General features: G+C 50.6%; 1 protein-coding gene across 3 annotated transcripts in view; it reads right to left on the bottom strand.

The window, feature by feature from the left end:
- Positions 1 to 27,616, bottom strand: part of NOL4L (nucleolar protein 4 like) — a 127,910-nt gene that overhangs the window by 49,275 nt on the left and 51,019 nt on the right. For all 3 annotated transcript variants that reach the window (XM_045444914.1, XM_045444916.1, XM_045444915.1), the window contains exons 3-4: positions 22,449 to 22,560; positions 14,125 to 14,234 (exon numbers count right to left, since the gene is read on the bottom strand). In XM_045444914.1, coding sequence (XP_045300870.1) covers positions 14,125 to 14,234; positions 22,449 to 22,560 — 222 coding nt within the window. The remainder of the gene's footprint in view (positions 1 to 14,124; positions 14,235 to 22,448; positions 22,561 to 27,616) is intronic.

The following is a 27,616-nucleotide window of genomic DNA, read 5'->3' as shown; positions in this document are numbered from 1 at the left end:
CCAGGGGCGGTTTACAGTCAGAGTCTGAGGAGACAGAGCTGCTTCCCATTCAGGAGGCCCAGGTAGCAGCTCCTGACCTTGCTCCCAGCTTTTCCCTTGACACAGATAAAGCATCCCCGGGCTAGCCTAGCATGCAGGATTCTGCTCGTGGTACCAGGCGGCTCTCCTGCCTGTACCAGTGAATTATGGGCACTGTGTACATTTTTTTCCTGGATAATGAAGTTGAAAGGCCAGGTCGGCATCTTCACATGTCGGGGGTGGATGTCAGCAGCCTGGAAGGGGACTGAGCCTTTAAAAACTGATGGGGACGTAGGGCGCCTGGGTGGCTCAGTCAGTGGAGCATCTGACTCTTGGTTTCAGCTCAGGTCATGATTTCACAGTTTGTGGGTTCAAGCCCTGTGTGGGGTTGTCATGCTGGTATTCTCTTTCTCTCTCTCCCCATCTCTCTCCGCCCCTCCCCCCACTCACTGTCTTTCTTTCAAAAAAAATACAATAAATTAAAAAAATAAAAACTGATGGGGACAATGAGCTGTTTAGGTTTCAGGTATCTACTGACTCCATCAGGCAACTGGCTTTTGAGACAGGATGTTGGTTGTTTTCTGCTTTTTTCCCACACAACTTCAGGGAAGCAGGAAGACAGAAGAGACACAGATCTCTCTGAACCCCAGGCTGTCCTAGCAAAATAGCCATAATGCTCATTTTCTTTGAGCACCTGGAAACTGCAGCAAGTTTCTAGAAAGTACCTGAGTATCCTCAATAGTATGTATTAATCTCTAAAACAATGCCCTATAACAAAGATGTTTAGGGGTACCTGGCTGGCTCAGTCAGTACAGTATGCAACTCTTGATCTGGGGGTTGTGAGTTCACATCAGGCATAGAGCCTACTTAAAATAAAATAAAATAAAATAAAATAAAATAAAATAAAATAACGTTTGGGAGTGGGCTCTTCACTCCCTTATTTGTCCTCTCAAAGAGAGGTTGCCAAGAAAACCATCCCTCTCAAATTTAGAAATGCCCTTTTTTGCTTGACACCATCCTTAGGAGGATGGGAATGCTGGGCTGTCCATGTTTATAGCCCCCAGATAACGCTGGGGTCATGATGCTCCTGGCTCATAGTCCACCCCTGTTTTTTGGTGAACAGAAAGGCCTGCAGTAAAAGTGTCTTGACTTAATATTTACTTGGTTAGATCAATAGTGCCTTGGGCATCTGGGTGACTCAGTCGGTTACGTGTCCGACTTCATCTCAGGTCATGATTTCATGGCTTCTGAGTTCGAGCCCCACATCGGGCTCTGTGCTGACAGCTCAGAGCCAGGAGCCTGCTTTGGAGTCTGTGTCTCCCTCTCTCTCTGCCCCTCCTCCGCTCATGCTCTATCTCTCAAAAATGAGTAAATGTTAAAAAAAAAAAAAAACACAAAAAAACACCAAAACCCAGTGCCTCTGTTATCTTTCCCCCACCAAGAATGGGATACAAAAATTTTCAGGCATTAAACATTTTTTTTTCAAATAACTTTCTTTTCAAGCCAAGATAACTTGGAAAAGATGGGCAACAGGAAGGGAACCATTCCTACCAGATATTAAATAGACAAAGAGTCCAATGGGCTGAATAGAAGTAGATTCTGTTTCAGATGGAAATTTAGTAAATTATAAAGGTGGCGTCTCAAATCAATGGGGAGAAAATAGATTCTTTAATAAGTGATGCTTCCACAGAAGGGTAAAACAGGATCTGTGTCTCAGAATATACCCGGATAAGCTCCAAATGGATCAAAGATTAATTGAAAAATAAAAACGTGCTTATTTTTTGCTCCTTCTGCTTAGATGGTCTAAAAGGAAGGAAACTCCAGTAGCAATAAGCACACCTAGCACCCAGATCATGGTTTTTAATACAATTCTTCAATAAAAGGAACCAGAGCCCCTTTGAGATATGGCCGATCTAGGATTGGGGCAGGAAATATACAAGATGGGCCTGGAGCATCTCATAGTGCCAGAAAGTAAATGAAACCCTACGAAGAACAAACCCCAAGACGCCTCCATCAGGGTTTGTCAGAAGAGCACAGGAGCCAACTGAAGGAGCTCCCAGTGACTAAAGTTGGAACAGTTTCAGCATCAAGATAAATAAAGTAGTATTGGATTATAACCCAAAGTATAAAATAAATAGCCATATAAATTACTGAACGATTAAATAAATTTATAAATGAGGTAGAAGGGACAAGTGTCCCATGTCAAAGAATTCCAAATGATATATGTAGATACCTCACCCTCAAGTAAGGAAATTATAACCCCCACTCCTTAGGTATGGGCTGTACATAGTGACTTCCTTCCTGGAGAGGGGGGAAAAGTGCAGCTTTACAGTTTTGAAACCTGACAAACATTATCTCAGCAGGTGTGACCAAGGCCAACAGCAGTGGTCATGAGTCATGTTGACAGTATGTACCCCTGCTATAATGTGGTAAAAATCACACTCTATGTCTGTGGTCTTCCTCTTAATAGCCCATAAGCTCAGCTTTATATGGAGAAAAATATCAGACAAACTCCAGAATTCTACACAATACCTGACCAGTAGGTCAAAACTGTCAAGGTCATCAAAAACAAGTAAAAGCTGAGGAACTGTCATAGCCAAGAAGAGCTTCAGGAGACACAACAACTAAATGTAAAGTGGTATCCCCAATAGGATTATGGAACTGAAAAAAGGAAATTAGGTAAAAACTAAGGAAATCTAAATAAACTATGGACTTTAGTTAACAATAATGTGTCAGTATTGGTTCATTAGTTGTGACAAATGTATTGTAACCACGTAAGATGTTAATAGTATGGGAAACTGGGTGTGCGTGTGTGTTGGGGGGGTGGGGTGTAATGTGGGAATTCTATACCATCTTCTCAATTTTTCTGTAAACCTAAAACTTTTCTTTTTTTTTTTTTTATTCTTTTTTTTTTTTTTTAAATTTTTTTTTTCAACGTTTATTTATTTTTGGGACAGAGAGAGACAGAGCATGAACGGGGGAGGGGCAGAGAGAGAGGGAGACACAGAATCAGAAACAGGCTCCAGGCTCTGAGGCATCAGCCCAGAGCCTGACGCGGGGCTCGAACTCACAGACCGCGAGATCGTGACCTGGCTGAAGTCGGACGCTTAACCGACTGCGCCACCCAGGCGCCCCAAACCTAAAACTTTTCTAAAAAGCAGTCTATTAAAAAAATGAAAACATGAAAGTACTAAAGGAGAACATGGAAATGGAGTTACTTAGCTTTTTAAAGAGTCAAACGCAGAAGCCATTAAAGAAAAAAAGATAAATTTGAGCACATAAAGACAAAAATAAAAATGACAAAACACACACATCGTAAGCAAGATCAAAAGATAGAAGGTGAAGGTTGGAAAAAAGAGGCAATGGCTAACTCTGGGGAATCAAAAGAAAGAAAATGTAATCACAGTATGCTCATAGGCTTAGCTATGAATAATCTATGCACAGTCATAATAATATAGATAATGAAGTGATTTATCCAAATAGAGAGGTATGGAGAATATTGAGGGATGCAGGAAGGGGAAATAATATATGTATTTATGAAAGGGTATAATAGTATAAATATCTATCTTATACAGCAAGAAATTGAACAACATCAATCCAAACAGCCCAAATTAAAAAACCAAGAACGAGCAGCACAAGCATATGTTATTTAGAAATAAAAGGTAAAACCAGAAGAGAGAGCTAAAAGATAACTAAGAAAAGAGGCTGTCTCTGAAAAGAAGAAATTAAAGTGGGAAGGCCAGGGCAGGGTCTCCTGTTTTTCTATCTGATTTTTAAAATATATATTCTTTTGATAAAAATAAAAATGAATACAAATAAACAAAAACAAAAAAAGATAAAGGGCCACCTGAGATGCTGTTTCTGAAACTGAACCACCCTGGAATTATGGGGGAGGGTCTGAGGGGCACAGGGCAGAATCTGAGGACAACTACCCCACCTGCACATCATCTCACAGCAGAAATGCTCTAAGGATCATTCTTTGCCTGGAAAAATCCAAACAGCAGCCTTGGTCAAGGTCAATATTTCAGTTGCTTTTTGTTTTTCTTGTCGCAGCACAAACCTTCCACAGTGCCAGGGATCTACTGAGACAGGAAAAAGTTTGGGCTATAGCTTCTCAGATCTTGAAAATGGAGCCAGGGCCATTTCAGGTCCTTTTTGGACTCTCATGGAGTCAAGCTGCACCCCTTCAGTTCAAGCACATAACAAGTCATAGGTGGGCTGATCCCAGAGGCTTGTTAAGGGTGTCTGAGAGGCGGGAAGCAAGAGATGAAGCAAGAGAAGGAAGCCAGGAAGGCCAGGACTTGGGAGGAAAGGAGGAGGCTGGGAACTGAGAAAGCAGTCCAGTATGCCTTGGTGGATGAGCCCAGTCGGGAGAGGAGGAGAAGGACTAAAATCCAGGTAGCCAAGGAGCAGATCCACATTCTTACAAGTTCTTCAGGGTCCACGCCACATTCTGTTACATGCACATTTCCAGAGAGCAAACAGAGATGCTCAAAGTTTGAAGATACTGGTCTAGAGAAGTGGCTACAGCAAGACAGTACCACAAATGACAAAAGGTGAAGAGAATGATGATGGGGACACAGAAGAAGGATGCTGCCTCTCATGGTGAAGCCTAAAGGCGCTACTTATGTTCCACAGGACCAACCACCTCCTCAACCTCCCCCAAGGGCAGACTTCCAAGGTCAAGAGGCTCTGAAATCTTACTGGGAAACTGCCTTTGATCAACATGAAATATCTCACTTTACCCTATTTAATGCTTTTTTTTGCCTTAAACATTTGCTTGTTTGACAGGAGCAACACTGCCTTCTCTTTCTCTTGATTTCATCTTAGTTTTTGTGTCATTAAAAAAATGTCTTTTGGGGGCGCCTGGGTGGCGCGGTCGGTTAAGCGTCCGACTTCAGCCAGGTCACGATCTCCCGGTCCGGGAGTTCGAGCCCCGCGTCAGGCTCTGGGCTGACGGCTCAGAGCCTGGAGCCTGTTTCCGATTCTGTGTCTCCCTCTCTCTCTGCCCCTCCCCCGTTCATGCTCTGTCTCTCTCTGTCCCAAAAATAAATAAATGTTGAAAAAAAAATTAAAAAAAAAAAAAGTCTTTTGTTTGCCATTAAAAAAAACAAACAAACCTTATCTGAGCCTCTTTTTTTTTTTTTTTTTTTTTTTCCAAATTCTCTGCAGTGGAATTTAACCCATTTACATTTACTGTGATTTACTGGCATTTGGTCTTGTTCCTACTAGCTTATTTATGTTTTCTACTTATTATATCTCTTTTTAGTTGTTTCTTCTTTTATTCCCTCATTTAATTACTCTTGCTGCATTGGTCAAGTTTTCTTTATTTCTTTTATTTTCTCTAGGGATTGAAAAGTTCTAAATTCTAGTTCTGTTCCATGGAGATTACTGTTTAATTTTAAAGAAATACTTCAGAACCTCTGCTTTCTTAAGAGACCACCAAAGGTTACATACACTGAGCCACAGCAGGGGACATGGAAATGATTTTTTTCTGTTATTTTCCCCCTGAGTTCACATCTTGCCTGGGCTGCAAGACAGCCTGAGAAGGGGGAAGGAAGAGATTATTTGATCATTATTGTTATTTTTTTAAAGTAATCTCTACACCCAATGTGGGGCTTGAACTCATGACTGCAAGATCGAGAGTTGCATGCTTTTAGCCAGCCAGGTGCCCCAGAGATCATGATTGTTACCAAGCTCTTAAATCTGGATCAGAGTCAGTGCTCATGGGTTCTCCACAGGTAAGAGCCCTATGAGTCAGGCACTGTTTAAGTTAAGCAACAGGCTCTCACTTCTTCTTTGGGTCCCCCCATTTCTTGGGGTCCTTCTGAGGTTGAGAGTGTTCATGAGAAAAGGAAGCCACAAAGAGGGTTAAGGACTCAGGGAGAGAAGGAACAGAGCCCTGATTTAATTCTTCCTTGTCCTGCAACCTGGTCCAACAGATTAAAAAGTGAATGTGGTTAGCCAAAAAGTGGACACAGCCCAAACGTTCATCAGTGGGTGAAGGGATACATAAAATATGGTTTGGTAAGTAATGGAATATTAGTCAGCCATAAAAAGGAATGAAGTTCTGACACATGCAACAACATGAGTGGACCTTGGACACACATTACACTAAGTGAAGTCAGCCAGACACAGAAGGACAAATATTAATTATGTGATTCCACTTATATGAGGTCCCTAGGTGGTCATATTTATAGAGACAAAAAGTAAAACCTAGGTGGTTACCAGGGGCTGGAGGAAGGGAGAACGGGGAGTTATTGCTTAATGGTTATAGACCTTCTGTTCAGGGTGATGAAAAACTTTTGGAGATAGTGGTGCTGTTCACATAACATTGTGAATGTACTTAATGCCACTGAACTGTGCATTTAAGAATGGTTAAAGTGGGGGTACCTGGGTGACTTAGTTGGTTAAGCGTCTGACTCTTGATTTTGGCTCAGGTAATGATCTTGTGGTTCTCGAGTTCAGGCCTCTCATCGGGCCCTGTGCTGGCAGTGAGGAGCCTGCTTGGGATTCTCTCTCTCCTGTCTCACTGCCCCTCCCCCCACTCTCTCTCTTTCTCAAAATAAATAAATAAGCTTAAAAAAATGGTTAGGGCTGCCTGGGTGGGTCAGTCGGTTGAGCATCTGACCCTTGATTTCAGCCCAGGTCATGATCTTATGGTTTGTGAGTTCAAACCTGGCATTGGGCTCTGTGCTGACAGTGCAGAGCCTGCTTGGGATTCTCTCTCTTCCCTCTCTCTCTGTCCCTGCCCCAGTCCCACACACACATACTCTCTCTCTCTCTCTCTCTGTTAAAATAAATAAATTTTTAAAAATTTAAAAACAATGGTTAAAATGGCAGAGCGCCTGCCTGGCTCAGTCCAAAGAGCATGCAACTCTTGATATTGGCCAAGGTTGTGAGTTAGAGCCCCACACTGGGTGCAGGGATTAATAAAAAAATAAAAAAATAAACTTTAAAAAATGGTCAAAATGGCAGACTTTAAATTACAAATATTTTATCACAATTAAAAAACAAAGTGAATGTGGAGAACTTTTTGGAGTGGGCTTGTTTTCTCCTGCACTTAGGGAGGTTGGGACCTGAGAAAGTTCCACACTTGGATTGTGCTCACTTCCTGCCCCCATCCGTGCCTCGCTCCCCAGTGCTGGCTGAGGAAAGGGCTCTCCTGTGGCCTCACTGCCAAGAAACACCCATGCTCTGAGCCTCCTCCTCCTCATCTGTCTCCTTTCTCCTACTTTCCCCAAACTGGCTGTGGCCTTCACCAGCTCAGCGTCTCCTAGAGCTGTTGACTCTCAGCTTCCCTCACCCGGGCCCTCTTTGCCAGGTGGGCTACAATGAGAGGCCTGAATCTCATTTTAAAATAAGCGAATGTCCCCTGAACCACCTGGCAGATTCCTGGCCCCTTCTGGCCTCTGTTTTCTGTCTGGGTCACAGTTCCATGGCTGTTGTCCCGTCTGTTAAGAAGAGTTCCTTGAGAACAACTATACTTCTTATTCAACTTTACGGCCCTGGTCTCTTGCACAAGGTCATCCACTGTGTCTATTAAACAGGAGGTGCATTAACAGCAGGAGAGGTCACTCCATAGTTTTAACGTGCCAGGCGCTGTGCTAAGCACTGATCTTGCCTCGCATCATTTACCTCTTGGAATAACTCTATGAGCTAGGTGTATTATTACTACTCTCGAGTAATAAAGCACAGAGAGTGAAGCAATTTTCCCAAAGTCACATAGCTGGTAGGTGGTGGAATTGGTGCCGTCAACCTGCCTCTAGGGTGTTTGCATACGTGGGGGGCTGGCGTCCTGGCTAAGAACAGTGCTGCTCCAACAGGCCGGCGGCAAGAAGCATGAGGGCCCAAGCTCTGGAGACTCAGGGGGCTGTGGACCTTCCAGGCCCCACATGTTTGCTGGGGCCTTCAGGGTCCTCCCACACCCTCTGGGACCCAAGGAAAACTGTGGGCCGGGAGAAAGGCCGTAGAAAGGGAGGCAGAGGTTAACGGAGACAAGTAAGAGCTTCCATCACTGGGGCTTAAACAATGGAGCAGCACCACTACACAGGCTGCTGGGAGAATGATTAAAACCATTAGTAGGACATTAGAACAGCTCCAGGAACTGGAGAAGGTCTGACAGCCTTCCCACTCCGGACAGAGCAAGAACAGAAACCACCACCACCACCACCAACAACAAATAGTCCAGGGGTCTCAGCCTCCACTTCTATAAAATGGAAGTATGTGTCAGAAGAAAGAATACAATCTGTCTCCCTCCTTCCAGATCGGGACGTGATTTCTACAACAGGGTCTTGGGTCAAACACTGGGATCTAAGAAAAGATCAGGATAACATCACCCGTAATGTGCATACCAAATTATACACGTACCCCTGCAGATAACTGAGCATACACGAGGTAGGGGTAACCTTCCTCCCAACCCCAGCCCCCTGCCAAATTCCTCTTGTGATAGTTCCTTAAGCATCATGTGTTTATTTGTTTTTCAAAAAAATTTTTTAACGTTTATTTATTTTTGAGACAGAGAGAGACAGAGCATGAACGGGGGAGGGTCAGAGAGAGGGAGACACGGAATCTGAAACAGGCTCCAGGATCTGAGCTGTCAGCACAGAGCCCGACGCGGGGCTCGAACTCACGGACCGCGAGATCATGACCTGAGCCGAAGTCGGCCGCCCAACCGACTGAGCCACCCAGGCGCCCCAAGCATCATGTATTTAAAGCAGATCCCAGTTCCCAGGCCAAACAAAAGACCCCTGACGTGCTCTGCCAGAATCTCTGCCGAGGACATTTTCCCCCCTCCAACCCCATGGGCGACACACCTGCTTCAGATTCTAATGAGCACATCCTCATCCAGTAAGTGTGGAGAGAAGCAGGGCTTGGGGCTCTGGCAGGTGCACAGCTTCAGGGATGGAAGAGATCTGAGTTTCATTCATGTCAGTGGCTGTGTGACCTCGAGCAAGTGCAGAACCTTTCTGAGCCTGAGCTATGGAATCTGCAAAATGAGAATGATGGGACCCTGCAGGGCTGTGAGGGCAAAGGGTAAAGTGTGAAGTGCTGGACACAGAACAAGTGCCTAAATTAATAACCCAGTGCCTACAATGGCATCCACCTGGCTCACTTCCTTGTCCCTCCTCCGTCCCTCCTCTAAAACCCCAGTGTTGATTTGGGTTTTCCTTATCTCTATCACTGAACTCTGAGAGCCAGCAGGGCATAGACTCGCCTCTGTTCACCACTGTTCCCTTAGCGCCTACAACCATGTCTGGCTACAGTGTGCAATGGATAGAAGGATGGATGGATGGGTGGGTGGGTGGGTGGATGGATGGGTGAGTGGATGGATGAGTGGGTGAATGGGTGGATGGGTGGATGGGTGGAAGGATGAGTGGATGGATGGGTAAAGGAGCGAGGGAATGGCAGGAAAATTATATAACCAGTTTATTTGGTAGGTGGGAAATATCTTGGCCAAGAGGGTAAAGAGACTCTGCTAACTTGGAAAATCAGCATCAGAAAAGTAAAGCACCCACCCACCCTGCTCCTGGGTGGCTCAGTTGGTCGAGTGTCTGACTTCAGCTCAGGTCATGATCTTGCGATTTGTGGGTTCAAGCCCCCACCATCAGCTCTGTGCTGACAACTCAGAGCCTGGAGCCTGCTTCAGATTCTGTGTCTCCCTCTCTCTCTGCCCCTCCCCCACTTGCACTCTGTTTCTCTCTCTCTCTCAAAAATAGGTAAACATTAAAAAAAATTTTTTTTTGAAAGAAGAAAAGCAAAGCACGGTGTTTGTGCGGGATAATTCCCTTTCTGTTCAACAGTCTGGAAGGTTGGACCCCAAAATACTCAGTGACTTGAGTGGTGGGATGGTGGTGATTTTTATCACCACGCTTTTGCTTTTGACTACTGAGGTCAGGTGCTACCTGTGTAATTAAAAGAAGTACGGGGACACCTGGGTGGCTTAGTCGGTTAAGCGTCTGACTTCTGCTTAGGTCATGATCTAACGGTTCGTGAATTCGAGCCCTACGTTAGAATCTCTGCTGTCAGCACAGAGCCCACTTTGGATCCTCTGCCCTCTGCCCTTTGTCCCTCCCCTCTTTGTGCTCTCTCTCTCAAAAATAAATAAACATTAAAAAACATTTCTTAAAAAAAAAAAAAAAAGAGGGGGGTGCCTGGGTGGCTCAGTCGGTTAAGCGTCCGACTTCAACTCAGGTCACGATCTCGCGGTGTGTGAGTTCGAGCCCCACGTCGGGCTCTGGGCTGATGGCTCGGAGCCTGGAGCCTGCTTCCGATTCTGTGTCTCCCTCTCTCTCTGCCCCTCCCCCGTTCATTCTCTGTCTCTCTCCGTCTCAAAAATAAATAAACGTTAAAAATAAATAAAAAAAAAAGAGGTATGAAACCAGTGGCCACATAAAGAGGAGACCCTAGCACTCCTCTTCGGTGCATCTTGCACACAGCCCTAAAGGGGGATGTGCCAGGCCAGCCGTTGTGGATGGCACTTGTCCTGTGAGTGTGGCACGTCTCCCTGAGACCTCATCTTATGACAGAATGCTACAGAGCATTCTCCGAGAGACAGTCCGCAACTTATGAAATCCTCCTACCCTGCCCCCATAAGAAAACGTTTTCCTCATCAGTACAACAAAATGTGATTTCAGTTTTATGTCTTTATTAGAGTTTTCCCAAGCAAGGGGGAAAAAAGATTTTATCAGACTACAGTCCCCTATTTTCAGCTCAATGTGGCCCCTGCGATGATAGCTCCCAGGCTCTGTGTCTTAGGATGGAGGTCCTGGAAGGCTGGTGTCTGATCCCCAAATGTCTTGCATGTTGAGCACAACATTAATATTTGCTGCATTGAATCAGACCTCAAGAAGAATCTTTTTCCTTTGTGTGAATATTGTTATTAGATTTTCATATTACCTAATATCCTCTGTGGAGAAGGGCCTATTTCCCGGCATATTAATTTGACACAATTGGACAAGTAACATGATTCTGTCCAGTTTGCAAGTAAATCCCACCACCTGTTCATTGTCTGCTAGAAGCAAAGTGAGGGCAACATGTTCTACCTGCCTTACTGTTTGTCTCCTGGATATCGAATGCTGGAAAAAATGAATTATTGGGATTTTTCTTACCCGGAGTTTTTAGATGGAGGGTTTTGTTTGGCATTAATAAATTATCACTTATCCAGCTCCTGTTACATTAGAATTAGGTTTATTTTCCATAGGGCCTGCAGGAGTGACCTGCAAACACTTAGGCCCTCTGTCAGCATTTCAGGGCCAGAGGAGGCTTCAGGGAATGAAGCCGCTTTCAGAGCCTCGGCGGCGGCACACGAGACATGACAGAGGCAGAGGCAGGCCCCTGGCTGCGTGTTCGCACGGCACGCCATTCACTGGCCCCGAGGGGAGCCCGACTCCCACTCCCCCCCGGGGAACAAGCTACCAATTCCAATAAACGTATTTTTAGTTCCAACTCAAACCGAAGAATCAAAGACTTCTGGGTCCTTGGCCCTTCCTTGCTCCTACAGATAAATAATCTGATGAGCAACGCGATTTCTGGTTTCACCATGTGCCCAGCCATAGAACAGGGATGGCTTGAGAGAGTGAGGCCTTGCGAGCTCACCGCTATGCGGGGAGTGCTGGAGCCCAGCAGATGCCAAGCCCTAGGCTTGAGGAGGGACGCTGCTTCTCCTGCCCGGTGTATGCAAGGAAGGTCGACACCTTTGATCTCTTGCAGCACAGGGGACAGGAGAAGAGCAGATACTGTCCCAGGGCCCCCACCTGGGAAACTAGGAACGGAGGCGAGGAAGGCAGAGTCGACTCTGAGACACTTGCCGTCAATTTCAGTCCCAGCTGGACTCTCAGAGCACCCTGGAGAGAAACACCTTCCCACAACCTGCCTTTCCTTTGTGAGTGGCCCAAACCTCACCAGGGTATTTTATCCATCTTGTTTCATGAACTTTGGTTCATTCACAGATACCCAAGTGCTTCTTTGCCCAACACTTGTGTCTTCCGCCTCTTTCTTGAGGAATAGAATACCTTACACTCCTTGCACCGGCCACATCAGCCTCTCAGGTTCTCAGAGGCACTGTCCTCCCTCAAGCCACAGGGCCTCAGCACAAACAGTTTCCTTAGCCTGGAGCTCTTCCCTTCGGACCTCCACCTCAGCTCAAGCACCCCTTTCTGAAGCAAAGCCCTGCCTTGGTCCACCCCTCATGCCCATCTGAGAGTACTCATGGACTGTGTGTCCTCCCGTGTGGCACTTGTCATAGCTGCCCTGTGATAACCGATTCATCTTTCCCTCCAATTATTTATTGTTACCTCCTCTGAGCTGGGCCCTTGTGTGTGATTCTTTTTCATTAGTGTCTGTTTCCCCCAAATCATAAGAAGGGCTAGTAATGGTAGCTCCGAAGACTTGCACATCCCTAGATGAGCTCACGGGGCAGGTCTCCATAAGTATTTGCTGAAGGATTAAATCCTTGCAAATGCACCTGGCCGATAGTTGTAATTCCCCACAGATAGCAAGAATTCGTATCACGAAGGAAAATAGCACAGCATCCAATAATGGGGCTACCCTGACCACTACTGGTCCTGGTGGCGATCTGAATCTAGCATCGTTCTGTGGGAAAGAAAGAGGCATGAGGCTGTACCGCCAGCTGTCTGAGTGGCTCTGCACTTCATGGTGACGGATGGGAATGGTGAAAAGAAGGTGAGAGAAGCCAGGTGCTTATGACTGCGTGGATGGTTATGGGAAAGGAAATTACTCTTCAACGTAGTCAGAGGTCTCGCACTGAACCTGCATGGTGGTGTTTAGATTCTGTAACTATTAACAAAAACACTGCCATATTATTGGCATTCCTGAACAGAAACAATTTTACCGTTGTGAGTTAGAAACCCCCACATCCTTTCCCCCACTGACATTATTTTTGAGTACGTGAAGCTTCTTAGGGATGTAACCATCATAGAGGAGACTATGTCAGGCGAGAAGATGCGGGAGGCACAGAGACACAAAACAGCCCTAGCATCCAGAACAAGGCTTATTTTGTTCAACCTTTATGGGCCGGGCACGGCACGGGGCTGGGAGGACATCCCTCCTCCTTGGGGGAGGGCAGAATGGGTCATGCTCAAGCAGGCCAGCTCAAATCCTCCAGTGGGTGCCACAGCCCCAGATGCAACCTAAACATCCTGCTACATCACCTTGGAGCTGGCTGTGGAGCCATCACCCACTCTGCGTACACACACTCAGGTTGTCAAGGAGACCAGCAGTACGCGGGACAGCATGCACCCAGGGCCGGAAGTCAGACTCTCGGTGGGGGTGGGGAGGAAGAACCCATTCCCCTAGGGAGGCCTCAAAGGTCTAGTAGGTTCATACGTCACAACAGATGAGAAGATGTGAAGCTGTGTGAGAAATTATTACTCTGATTTTAGGCAGTGGTGGAGGGAGGGAGTGGCATTCACCTAGTCCTTCCTTGAAGGACAGTCATGCTACTTGCTTTGCAAAGGGCTAGAAGGTAGACTGTGTGGGGAAGCTGGCAAGAGTGGTTTTCTTTTCAGAGCCAGTTTCCATGGTGCCTGACAACACTTGGCAATCCACAGCTGGGGAGTCTTGGACAGCCAGGGGGGCCCAGGGCCTTATCTCACCCGGGCCACCCTCCAAGGCCTCTGGCCTCTCTGGGCCCCCAGAGGGAGAGGCCACAGGTGAGCAGCCAGGGCACCTCTCTCTCTCTCTCTTTCTCTCTCATGCCTCCCTGGGGAAAGGAGGTAAGTGACACAGCAGACAAAGGGCGAAAAGCAGAGAGAGAACAACCTAAGAGCCAAGGTCTACAGCTCATGCACACCCCCTCCTTCACCCCTGCCCTTGGGGAAAGTTCTGTGAAGCATGAGCTTCCTGAGTTTCACTGAAGACCTGGCAGGGCTGTCTGCCCAGCAGATCCCTAACTAAGAACACATTCTTTCCACCCCCACACTCCTCAGCCTGGACTGCAAGGACCAGATAACCACGTACGGTCCCCTTCGATTCCCAGTGTGTTTACACCTGCTGTGGTCCCCACATCCTGGAAAGGACCAACCGCACCCAGACAGGTTGGGACGCTTCCAGGCGGGACGAGGAGAGGAGAGACATGCGCCTTACCTGTTCCTGGGAGTTCATCACTCGCAACTTCATCTGCTTCAGGTACGTGGAGGTAAGGGGCATGTTGTAATCGATAATCCCGGAGACCAGAGGAGAGGGAGGTTCGTTTTCTGGCAGGAAGAACAAAAGGAAGCCACTTTCAGTCTGGGCCAGGGGCCCCCTGGCAGGCATCACACCCTGTCACCCACACAGAGCCTAAGGAGGAGGAAGGAACACGCCAGAGCTCACAAGCTGGCGGCTCACCTACCACATCTGGCCTGTGGATGTGGACTGCGAGGCCCTGAAAATATTGTTCAGTTAGGTGCCGGTGTTTAGCAAGCGTTCACATGCTAAAAATCGGGACTATCTGGCTTCCTTGGAAGCTGGAAGGTCTGGTCATACAGCGCCCATGCTCCCACCTGGCCACCTACCAGGGCAGCCTTGCAGCAGCCACTTTAGCCAGCGTGTGAACTCTCCATTTTGCCACAGTCCCTACCGGTTCCTATGCGCATTTTCACTTGATTATGACACTTGCCAGGCCCTCAAAGGCATTTTCGTTTCCAGCTCTGGTCTACGCCAGCTTCCTGGTGCACACCTGCCACCACCACCTGACCCCATCTCCCACCCCGACAGCGTCCCCCAAAAGCACTGTCAGGTACCATATGGCTCACAGGTCTGGGCCAGGTCTCCACTACCCCCTCCCAAATTCTGGTTCTTCCTTAATCACACGGAGAGGAGCTATGTTCCCCCCATTTATTGCTTTCTTGTCCTGAAGATCAAAGTCACGCATGTTCTTTTTGTAAAGCATTTGCAAAATGTGGAAAAATGTAAAGGCCAAAAAAAAACAAAAACCAAAAAAACCACCCAAAACCAATAATTGCACTGAGCAGCTTGACATATGCTTCTGTTTATTTTTTCTCTGTGACTTCTCTTCTTTACGCACTTGATATTAAAATGCATACAGAAAATTATAGTTTGCTTAAAAACATTTTTTCCCACTTAACATTGTCACGGTCATTTCCCCCACCATCAAAAATCTTGTTTTGCTTTGCAAACGGTGTTTTTATGGCTGTGTACTATTTTATCATAACTTGCTCAAGTCATTTGCTTATGATTGGCCATTCAGGTTGTTTCCTATTGGAGGCTATTATAAACAGTACTACAGGGAACATCTTTATTCATGAATATTGGTCTGTATTTCTAATTGTTTTTCAAAAAATGGAATTTGGGGGCCGAAGGGTAGGACTGTTCCAGAACTCTTAAAATCTCCAGCTAAGCTGCCTTCTGCAGAGGCTGCTGCAGTGGACGGTGCCCAGCCACTGTGTTCTGCGTCTGAGGCCCCACCGTGGGCGTCATAAGGGACAGACTAAAATGGCACAGCAATAAGTCAAGGAAGACGGGGAGCAGGACTGAAAGGGAGCCCAGCCCGTTGCCCCTTTTCCCATTCCAGCTTTCTCTGCAGATGCCCCCTGCTATGACCCGTTTCAAAACCCTGGAGTCACCTGCTGGGACCTTTCACACAAAGCGGGGCCTCCTTTGGTCATTTAGTCACTTGACCCAGCTTCACCCTCCGCCTGGGGCATAGTCTTGGTTACCTGTTCTCCGGCCTCCTCTTCCTGCCTCCAGGACTCCAGGCCTTTGGCCCAAAGCCCCCCCTGGTGCTCAGTTCTGTTCATGGGCTGGGATTTGAGCAGTGTGAGGAGAAGGAGGAGAAGCAAGAGCCACTTGTGGACTTGCCAAAGCTTGCCCTCCACCACTGCCACCACCACCATCGTGCCGGAGAGACGGGCTCAGGGGCAAGCGGGTGCTGGGGCCTCGGTGGAGGAATGCGGGAGCCAGGGCCCAGGCCAGGAAGGTCCCTTCGACCTTGGAGACACTATGCTGAGTAAAAGAAGCCAGCCACACAAGGACAAATACGCTAGGATTCCACTTAGCTGGACTATCGAGAGCAGGCCTGGTCACTGAGACAGAGAGTTGAACACAGGTTATTGGAGACTGGGGGTTGAGAATGGGAGTTATTGCTTCATGGGCACGTGGTTTCTGTTTGGGGTGGTGAAAACGTTTTGGAAACACACAGTGGTGAGGGTGGCTGAGTGGTGTGAATATCATTAATGCCACTGAATGTACACTTAAAAATTATTAAAATGACAAGTTTTAGATTATGTTTTACAATAAAGAAAAAAGCCCCTGCAAACAAGGGGGTGAAGCTACCCAAAGGGGACAAGGGAGTCCCTGCCTTGACAAGGACAGAAACAGAGAACGGGGTCCACAGAGACTGGGTCTGGGGCCGACGGGTGTCATTTTGAGGTGGTATACTTCTGGTGACGGCACAGCTTGAATATCATCAAGGTTTATAAAAATGCACAACTGTGGTTTGCTTTTTAAAGCTATGTTGTCACACTCACGGTTTTTGTGCCCCTTGAGGGAGGTCTTTGCTCTCTGAGGAAGAAGTGAATGTCACTAATAGAATATCTCAGAAAACTGGCTTAAAATGAGCTGCACTTTCTTTCCGTAGACACTTCCTCTTGGTTCCGTGGCAGAGGGTTCTGACACCGCTGCACGTTGGCGCCTTCGCACAGACGACTGGCACGGCGAGGGGACTGAAGTTGGTTTCAGCGTCCGTTAGTCCTCTTCTTGCTGCCCCACCCTCAACCCAGACTTGACCTCTTTAAGCCCAGGAGCACATTGGGACCTCCCTCCCCCACAAAGCGACAGGGTTGGAGGCCGTATGTGAGGCAGACATTTGAGCAACCACATTGAGAGGGCGTCACTCAAAAGAGCCATGGTTCCTGTTTTCTGATCCTGGGTCTCCAGACAGAGAACTCTGCCATTTCCGTTTCATTTCCTCAGAGACATGGTTGTCTGGTGAGAAGCTGTCAGACAACATGGTGCATGAGCAGGGCCATCCTCGTCCTGGAGATCACTGGTCAGAGCCGCAAATGAAGAATTCATGGAGTGTCATGGCAGCTCTCCGTGTTTGGCCATCCGGGGAGGCCAGGCACTGTTTTTTTCCCTGATGGTCACCCATGTCCTGCCTAAAATACCATGACTGCTTATGAGAAGGCACCTCTAATAAAGCCGGGTACAGCTTGGCTTGAGAAAGAAAACAGAAAACCAATGGCTAGGATGGTACTCCTGGGAGGAGGGGTAAGGGGTTTTCCTTGGCCTGTTCCATCCCCGGCAGGTCCACAGATCAGAAACCACTTCCAGTGCCCAGAGGTGAGCCAGGAGGGCTCAAGAAGAGGAGGTAGGATGCCCCGTCTGGGGGGAACCCAGATGCCTTGAGCATGCACGCACAAATCCATCAGAGATCCAAGTGCAGTGGAATGCTCGTGCCTGCGGCTCCAGAAGCGAGAGTGCTGGTGGGGAGGCGGGACCTTGGCGGGCAGTGGGGAGGCATTCCAGGTGAGAAAACATGCCAGGGAGCTGGCTGTGGGACCGCAGTGAGGAGAAAGGCAGGCAGGGTTTCTGCCAGCCAGGAAGTTCCAGAGGTGGTAAGTGGCTCACATCAAGAGGATCAACTTGGTAGCAAAGAGGGGAGGTGCAGAAGCCAGTGGTAGCTCTGGGAACTCGGTGGAGTCACGTGCTCACAGGCCAGACGAATGCCAGGATGGGCATAAGCTAAGGTGGACGCATGAACGGGTTACAAGTGGCTTCCCTGGGCTCTGCTGAGGCAGGTCAGCCCCCGCTGGGGTCAACACATACAGTGGCCGCGCTCAAGCCACTAAGCGATACTGCTGGTGAGTTAGGAGATCGCCACGGTCACAGAGCCACCATAATCCAGCAGGCTGCTGGTGAGAGAAGCAGAGGAATCACTCAAAGAAATGTCTCAACATGCTTTGCCAAGGAAAACTGACACCCGCCCAGGAGCTAGCCCTGGCTTTATCGGCCTCGAGAATAACCGTGATGCGGAGGCTTGACCCAGGCCAAGCCAAGTGCTGGCCTCCACAGCTAGGCTCCAATGGCATGCATCAATCGAGGCAAGCTTCAGCGGAGGCAGTGGCCCTCGCTCCTCCACGTAGAGCAAACGCGGGCAATTCTCCTGAGCTTTCACCTACAGAACAGAACTCAGTCCAGAGAGGCCTGTGGCTTCAGCTGCCAGTGGCAAGAGCTCTCCCAGGCAGGGCTGGATGTTGAAGGATACGTGCGTGATGAGGGCCCAGAGGAGCCACGAGACCAGCCAGCCTGAGTGGGTGTTCAGATCTGGAAACAGAGACCCAAAGCCTGGGGCTGGCTCAAAAGATGATGGAAAGCCTCTTTCCCAGGGGAGTGAATCAGTAGGCCAACAGGTATTCGAGGAGCACTGATGTGTGTACCTTCGGCGGGAAAGGTAGGGGGGACTCTGTAGGTACAATCCCTGCACTCGGCGGGGTGGGACTGATGCGGAGTCCATTAGAGGTCAGAGGAGGAAGAGTTCAGAGGCTCTGGAGTAGTTCAAGACAGCTTTGTGGAGGGAGGATCTGAACAATGTTCAATCACTTAGCTGACGGCTACTCAGCACCCGTTAGGAGCTCCACGAAGACCCTCCTGCTCCAGGAGGTGGGTACTAGTATTAACAGCCCATTTTACAGATGAGGCACCCTCCCCATGTCACACAGCAAATGAGTATGAGAACTGGGCCAGGCCAAGCCAGCAACCAGGCCAGCATTGGAAAGACTCTGCACGGGCCTAGGAACCAGCTGCAATGGGGTCACGTGAAGGGAGGAGAGGAAGGAGGGATGCGGGGGGGTGGGGGTGGGGGCGGGCACAGAGGGGGTTGGACTGAGACAGAGGAGTCTGGGCCTGGCTGTGAATGAATCACCACCTGAGTGGACAACTCTGTCTCCAAGGCAGGGACCCTTCAATAGGTAACTGGGTTGCCCACTGCTAACTCCTAGTTTGCTGCCTTGCAAATAATATTTTGCCACATCGGATCGGAGAAAACCGGAGCATGCCTCCAGAGGCCCTTTCCCTAGGAGCTAGGGCTGGTCTGAGGGCACACCCGGTTCTCACTCTGTCCCATCTCCGCCTGGACTTGCTGTGGGTGGTGGAAAAGGAGTGTGGAGCCGGGAGGCCCTGGAATTTCCCATCCCTGGACTTCCTGATCCTCAGCTGCCTCCTTTGTTTGTGCTCCTGGCGTTGGGGGGAGGGCACGGGACTGTCCAGGCCCCCAGGCTCTGCCGGGGACAAACTGCTGAGCAGCGGAGGCTGCTTTGCTTCCTTTCTTTCTTTTTAACACGAGGCCAGGAAGCCAGGAGTTTTCCCAACAGCCCCTTGAGAAGTCTCCATCCTGTTCCCTGTCCCCCTCCTGCCCCACCTTCCTGGGACAGGAACCCAGGCCTGCCTCTGGGGCCTGAGGCAGGAGAGGGAGGGGGGAGGGCTGGCATGGCAAGGGCGCCTACGAAAGAGTGAAAGAGCGAGCAGTATGGCTTCATCCAGGGAGGCCAGCACTGCGGGAGACCAGCTCTGTGGGCTCTTAGCTGGGGTAGGAGAAGGGACACCCTGCCAGCTGGCAAGGGTGGCCCAGGCAGCTAATGCCTCTGGCCATTAAGCAGACAGGGGAACCTTTCCCACTCCAGAGCTCTTCACTGGCAGCTTCCAGAACCAAGCTCTTCCCTTTTGCTTAGCGACCAGGTTGTGGACCCAGGGTGCTCACCTAGGTAGGCTGACTGACCAGAGGTCTCCCTGTGGGGCCACCTGAACATTGGCATTCTTGTGTCTCAACACCATGGTGCACACACCTAATAGGGTGGGAGAAATGGGCTGATGTGCCCCAGGTACCTGCCACACCAGATGTCCTACAGAATAGGCTCCTTTAATTCAGCTCCAAGAGGGAGGCATTGCTCCCATCTTGCTGATGATAAAATAAGTTCTCCTGCCTTCTGGTAGGGCTTGGACAACTGATTTCACCAGGACACTTGTCTGTGCCTCATTTTCTTAGCGGCAAGGTGGGATGGATACCTCATAGGATCATACAAGCTGTTAGGAGCAGGGAGGTCCCCAGCCTGCCACAGGACACACAACAGGGACCAGGCACCACACCCAGGTCTGCCGGACCCCCAGCCCAGGCTTTTCCGTGGGTCGCACCGTCTCCTGCTCCCTCAGTGTCTCCTCTTCTCCCTGCATGGGAAGCTCCTCTCCCGGGGGCAGAGAAGTGGCATTCTGCCTGAGGACCGGCAAGGATGGGTACCACGCAGCTTTACGCCTCCTGTGCTCCGTCCTGCCTGGAGCACACCCCTGGGAAGGGAGGCTCCAGCACAGAGCACACGGAGCTGGTTTATATTCTAGGCGGTTCCCTCCTGGCGTGAGTACGCGCGCGCGTTCTTTCTCTCTCTCTCTCTCTCTCTCTCTCTCTCTCCCCCTCTCCCTCTCCTTCTCCACCTCCCTCCCATCACTCTCCTCCCTCCTCCTCCCTGAGGGTGGGGGCCTGATGGTGGCAGCCTGGAGAAGAAACCGGCTGCCGCTGTGCTCAGCATCGCCCTCTTGGCCGCGCTGGCCATGCCGAAGCCCACAGATGAGGAGAAGCGGAGCTGCAGCCTGGAGACGAGACCTTGCAGCCTTCACTGAGGAGTTGGGGGGCAGGGGGTGAGGGACGTCCTCCACACCGGCAGAGAGCAAGGGACCAGAACAGAGGGAGGCTGCAGACACCCCAGAGCGGCCCACAAATGCAGTCCCTCTTGGCCTGGCCTCTGTTCCCCTAGGCTAGTGCTTCAGTGTGACTCTGCCAGTTGCTATGGAAACAATTAGGCCAGAACAGGAGGGGACAGGCAGCCACCACCAGGGCACGTGCCCCTGGGACTCAGACCCTGACAGGGTGGGGGTGCAGCAGGGAAAGCCCTCCTGGCCTATTTGCAGGGACCAGACACTGCCCTGGCCCAAGGCTGCGGCCACTCAGCCAGGGCCAGGCCCAGTAGGGCGGGGGCCTCTGAGGCATGCGCGTTACCATAATTACAACTGCCACGGTTCTCTCCTCTTGTGCGGCAGCCGTGTGCCGGGGTACAGGGATTAACTCTCCAACCTTAGCCCCCTGACGTAGGTCCCATGATTCACTCCACTTCACAGATGAGGAAACTGAGGCTCAGAGAGACGAAGTCACTTGTTTAGGATGCACAGCTGCTGACTGGCAGAGATTCAGACCCACCCAGTGTGGCCTTGGGGGCTCTGCTCTTAAACCAGGAACCCAGCGTTTGTGAGGCATTAACCACGCTTGTTCCTGTCCCCCATACTTTAGAAGCTACCCAATGTGCCTGGTGAAGCAGCCATGGCCTAGCGACCCCATGGACAGGAAGGCTTCTGGATTTGGTGAGTCAGCAGAGATCACCAAAGTGAGAAAACCCCAAAACACTTGATACCTAGGCTCCAATTTCTTTGTTGTCATCTACTTTGCTTGAGCTTTGTTGTTGATTTTTCCTTCCCGAGAAATGGGGGGTGCCACTTGAGTACCACCCAAAGTGAACAGCCTGCCCTTCAGCCTGAGTCTGTTCCCATCCTCAGGCAAAACGCCCACTGACTTCAGCAACCTTTACAGACCTGATGCCCAGGAGCAGCCTAGAAGCCCTGATAAATCGCCCACCTGAGCACCATTTCTCAGGGCAGAGTTACAGTCACACCGGCCACATGTATCGGCCGACCTTGCTGTGCCAAAGCCACCCGCGAACAAATGAGCCCCAGGCTTGCTGGAGGCCTCTGGGCGTGCTCAGGGTGAGGGGCTGAGGAGGACTGAAACGGGGGTCCTTGCTGCATCTCAGGGGGCAGGGCAGAGCTGGAGAGCATGGACGCTGGCCCAAGGAACCAACTTTGCCTGGTCACAAGTGCTCTGGGCATTTACATTCGAGGTAATTCCCACAGATTTCCTGGACGTTTGCAGCGAGGGAATAAACACTGAGGGAGGACCGACTACTGGTAGGTGTGGGGCTACAGGGTACAGAGGTACCCGTGGCGAGGTGGGTGCTCCTGTCTTCAGAGAGCTCACAGTCAGAGCGGTGAGACCAGACCCATGAGGACACTGCCCCGAGTGAGGCTTGGGTGGCAAGTATTCAGGTGCTCAGGGACTAGGGCGAGGTGATCATTGCCACCAGGAACCTCAGTGGGAGAAGAGGGTCTTAAAAGGAGGTAGGAATATACCATTGGTTTTTTAAATGAAACCTGACATTTTTTTTAAGCTGAAAAAAAAAACCCCAAAAAACCCCAACCAAACCAACAACGAAGTTCTCTGGGCATGGACCCACATTGGCCTCTGGGAATTGTGACAACTGCTGGCCATGCACTTTTCCGTCTGTGCCAGCAAAGGGCAGGCCCTGCTGGTGGGAGGGCCTTTCCCTGCACAACCTCCCCCAAGGCACCAGCATGCCTGCCTTCTCCCCTACCTTTGGGCTCCAGGCCATTGGAATTAAAGTGCATCCTCTTCTGACACTCTGTGCAGCTCATCAGGAATCGAGTCACGGCTTCTCGCGGAAGGAAGGCATAGGTCTCTGCAATCTGGGGGAGAGAGGAGGTTTGCTCATCATATGGACCCAGGGGGAGGTCACTTGATCACCAGGTCACCGAGGTCAGTGCTCAGATGGCAGGTGGTTGGCCCTTGCCAGGAAGGGAAGGGATTCGAGGAGCAGGTGGCAGGTGCCCTCAATTCTTAGCCATGGAAATGAGTGAGGACTCTTACGGAAAACCATTTGTTCTAAAATTTTGAATAAAGGAGCTTAAAAACTGAGAAAGCAAAACATGTAAACATTATCTAACCTATGTTTTAATAAGTAATACTCCTCTCAGAGCATTTTATTGTTGCTACTGAAAAATTAGCTTATAAGCATTGTTCTAGGGGAGGAGGAAAAATTTCCGTTCTTAGAGATGGGTAAACGGAGACCCACTTACAAAGCTACTGGCTCCGGGCCTATGAACAGAGCCCAAGGTTCTATAAGCTCTTCCTGCAATAACTCACAGATCAAGAACATTTTTAGAGAGAGCTGTGAAAGTCTGATGCCAAGGGATCAGGTTTTTCAGACTGGGCTGCCAATGACCCCTATGTTCCAGGTGAGGTCACAAGGCCCAGAGAGGTAAACCAACTTGCCCAAGGTCACACAGCTCTTTAGAGGCAGTGCTGGACCAAAAGCCTGTCCTCCATAGTTGCTTCCAGAGGGCCTCCCCTAGCTAGGGAGGAGAAAGCAGGTGTGGGAAGGAAGTTGGAATAGATGGGAAGGAATACAAGAAACAAGCTGGGCAGGGGAGTGGAGAAGTGGGTGCGGTCCAAGAAGCCCAGGCCATCTCCTCTCGCTCTGGGTTTTGGGAAATGGACTGGCCCTGGTTTGGCCGCCTCTTAGGTCCAGGTTCCCTAGGCTGAGGCCGGTAGCTGCCCAGCCGCTGGTGTTTGCACGTTTCCCAGAGCCGGAGCCCTTCCGCTCCTCTCCACTAAGGGGCAGCATCACCCCAGCATTCCTCCCTCCTCGCCGCAGCCCAGCCGGGAAAGTTGGCGGAGGGCTCTGGTCAGCCCTCAGGGGGTGGGGACTCCAGGACCGCACCAGGTCTGCTGCTTGGAGGTGCACGAGCACCCTGTCCCATCTCTGTGGCCATCAGGAGGCGGAGTAGGGTAGGGCAGAGCAGATGGGGCTGGGGGGGTGGGCAGGGTCCCAGCACGGGGAGCCAGGCCGTGCCCCCTGCTCAGCTGGCCTGTGGACCTCCGGGGCTACTCCTGCTCGGTGGCCGGCTGCAAACGCAGAGTTAATTTTGGTGACACAATTGTTATTTCTCAGCTGATTTGATGCTCTGCAGAGCAGGCAGTCTCCTTGATGAGTTATCTCCCTTCCAAATTCCCTGTCTGATTGCCTTCCTCTGGAGGTCAGGGACAAGGGCAAACCCCAGCTCTCTGATTGGAGCCAGTGGATGGGAGGGCACGCAGCCCATCCTCCTCCGGTCTCAGGGCTGCGGGATGGGGGCCTTCCTGCCACACACGTGGACATCTTCATTCTCAGCCCCACCTGCCTGGAAGTCTTATGGGTGGCGGGTGGTGTGCACCTCTCAGGCCTTCAGGGTTGGGAGGGGTGGGCCCCACTGAAGGGCTGCCGGCTGCAGGAGTAAACGGGCAAGAGGGAAGGGCATCTGCTGGACAAAGAGGGGGGTGTGGCTGAGTCGGGCAAACAGGTGACCTCCGAGGTGCCGCAACAGAAGGGGTGATATCCCAGGTCAGACCTAGGAGAGGTGAGCTGAGGGCTTGGGGGAGGAGGGTCATAGTCTGCTGGGAAAGGAGGAAAGTTCCAGAGGGACAGCCCGATTCACTATACAGAGCTCACCCGCCGCTGGGCAGAGAAATCATTTTCCCAGCGCTCAAGGAGAGCCCTCCCCGCCTGGCTGCACCTGACCCACCGAGGGCTCAGGGATAGTTCCCAAGGAGGGCCCAGCCCAGGGGCCAGGATGGTGGCCACAGCTCCCTTGGCCTTGGCAGGGACCCCAGCCATACGCAAAGCTGGCCAGGGGGCACGGGGCGCACACCTTCTGGACCTGGGTCCCACACAGGGGTGGCTGGGGTGGAACCAAGAAGTATAGGTGAGGAGTCCTTGGAGCCATCTGAGGGCCAGGAGGGAGCCCTGCTCTGGGTGGCTGGAATGTCTGCAGCCTCACTAAGTGCTCCATGGGGAGTCAGTGAGGTGCAGCGTCTAGCCCAGCTCCACGCTGCTGTAGGGGCTGGCATGGAGGAGGGGGCAATGTGTGGCCTTCGGCCTCCTCCGGGCATCTTTTGGTTCACTCTCCTGGCTTGTCCACGTGAGAAATGGGACATCCGTTTCTGTTCTACAGCATGGATGCCCAAGGCCACAGGACTCGGGATGAGCTGAAGAGAGGAAGACAATCCTAGCTCATGCTCTAGTCAATAGGGTGGTGGTTTTCAGATAGTTTTAGAGCTCCGGACACAGTTCTGGAAGTAGTCTCTTATGCTGAAGGCCAACGTGTGAAACAGAGGTGGAGCTGCTGTGTTTAAGGAGGGGAGCCCAGGACCACTGTCCCCACCCAGCTTCCCTCGGCTGCCTGCTGCTGCCTTGCTTTCAGGGCTTCCTGCCTGGACACTGAGACCCGTAAGTGCATTTGCCTTTTACGTTTTCCCTCATGGTAAAAAGGAGATTTCACTGGCAGGGAGAGCAGAAGCTATTTGCAGAGTCGTTGACTTGTAAGGCCCCATTTCGCTCCCCAGCTCAGGGGCCGACAAGGACAGATGAGGCCAATTGGGGGGATTTGCACCACTTTACAAGATCGTGCCGCTGCCCTGCGGTGGATTAGCACGCGGTGGGCCTGGAGCAGCTGCTGACCACATCTGGCCCCACCTCCAGAGTGGTCAGGGCAGCCAGATCCGGACTCCGTAGCTTGATCTAGCTTACCAGCACCCTGGGAGAGAGGAAGGAAGCAAAGAGTTTGCTCCAACCCAGATGGGTGCGGACACCAGAAAAGCCCCCTTGAAAGAGGCCCAGTCCTCCATGTGGGCTCAGAGAATTCTGTAGAACCACTTGGAACCCTCCTCAGACCCTGGCATAGGCAAGTCCCCCTGCGAAGCCTCTGGATCCTCTGGTCACACTGCATCAGAGGCAGCATAAGGCAGGAGCTTCTCTTCCAAAATGGGAATCCCCTGCATTATCCATTTAAATGGCCATCTATCCCTGGCTCATATACCTTCAGTTTCAGAAAGCTCATTACCTGCCCTCTCTGATCTATTGCTGGATAGTGGTAGGTGCTAGAAGCTTCTTTTTCCCACAGAATAATGTGCCTCCTTCAATACCCTTGAACAAGTCTGCCCATCTCCCTTCCAGCCCCCTGCTTCCTGCAGGCACCCCAGGCCTATAAGAATCTGGAAGGTCTCCGGTGCCCTAGAGATGATGGCAAGTAAGTCCCAGGATTCAGGTTTGGCAAAACACACAGAGACAGGTCCAAAAAACCCTCAGCCGGGGGCCTGATGTAAACCCCACTGTGCCAGGCTGTGCCTCTCTGCAGTCATCAGCACAGAGTTTCCTTGGGGGCTCTTTCCCTGGCATGGATGGGACTGAAGAGCTACGCTTGGGTTGAGGAAAATGGGAGCAGATGAAAAGCAGGGGGACAAAAGCATCCAGGCACCACCCCCACCCCCCAAAAAGGAAAGGGTGGCAAGAGAAGGGTGACAGATGGGGAAGAGGAGGGGGAAGGGAGAGGAGGCACACGGTGGGGAGGGAGGTGCAGCAGCCCCCTTGGCCTTCACACCCGCTGCAGGAGGGCCCTGGCCTGCTCCACTCAGCCTTGGCCCTGCTGCTGAAATTCCAGCTCTGTGCACAGCCCAGCTGGCCCACTGCCAGTCATGTGCCAGCTCCAGGCTGGGCAGCGGGAAGTGGGGCACGCGGCGGGCATATGGACGGGAAGCCAGGAAGTGCAGAGCAAAGGGCTGGACACAGGGCCCAGGGACACAGAGGCTGGCGGAACCAGCCCAGCCCAGCCCTCTCTACAGCAGGGAGGCCGCAGACCCAGCCTTCGTAAATACCCAGGGAGTGCCTGTGGGTGAGGCTTGGTGCTAGACACGAAGGGGACCAGGGAAGTCACGTGGTCTGGCTGGCCCAAGCCCATTTACCTTGACCACAACAAGTCTTGGGGCTTACTAGCTGAACACGGGGCGTTTGTGGAGAGGCAGGATGTGTACCGGTCAGGGCACAGGCTCTGGGTCCAGCTGCCTGCCTCCAAGCATCAGAGGGGTGACCTCAAGGCAGGTTATGTGTCCCTCTAAGCCTCATTTTCCTCATCTGTAAAATGGAGGTAACATTAACATATACATATGTGTGTGTGTGTGTATACACACACACACACATACACACACACACACACACACACATATATATATATATATATATATATATATATATATATATACATACATGACCTCCATCACATATGTATGTATACATACACACTCTTTGTACTAGTGAAGGCTCAGAGAGCTGGTGCACAGGAAACTGCTGAGTGCAGAGCCTGGCACACGCAAATGGCCCAGCACTGACAAATTTAATGCTTAGAAAATGTGTTGGGTCTCAGTAATACCAAGGGGCCCACAAAGGCCCTGGCTTGGCTGTCCCTCCCTTCGTCTATGACCCTCTGGGGGGAACACCCTCAGAACTCAGGCCGTATAGGAAAATTATAGACTTATACAGGCTACCTCCACAGCAGTCCAAGACTATTTATATGAAGAATTTGGGGTAGGGGTGGAGTTCACAGCTGCCTTGGGTGGGGAAGTCCAGTTACAGAGGGGCAGGTAAGAAGCCAGAGAGAAAGTTGACACACAGGGGGCATGAGGACACCAGCTGTCTGTCACATAAGTGCTGTGTGACCTTAGATCAACTCTTTGGGTCTTGGTTTCCTTAACTGCAAAATGGGACCATAGTGCCTCCATCACAAAATTGCTCTGAGACTTGAATGAACGTATAGTGTTTGGCTTTACTGGTTTAGTGGTGGGTCTTGGGTTCAGAGCTGTGCATGATCCGTGGCAATGGCAGTCAACAGGGGGATGGGACCAGAACGCAGGCAGGCTCCTCCTTCTCTAGCC

The sequence above is a fragment of the Leopardus geoffroyi genome, chromosome A3 (assembly GCF_018350155.1).
Source record: "Leopardus geoffroyi isolate Oge1 chromosome A3, O.geoffroyi_Oge1_pat1.0, whole genome shotgun sequence".
Lineage (NCBI taxonomy): Eukaryota > Metazoa > Chordata > Mammalia > Carnivora > Felidae > Leopardus > Leopardus geoffroyi.
This window is presented reverse-complemented; position numbering and strand designations above follow the sequence as displayed.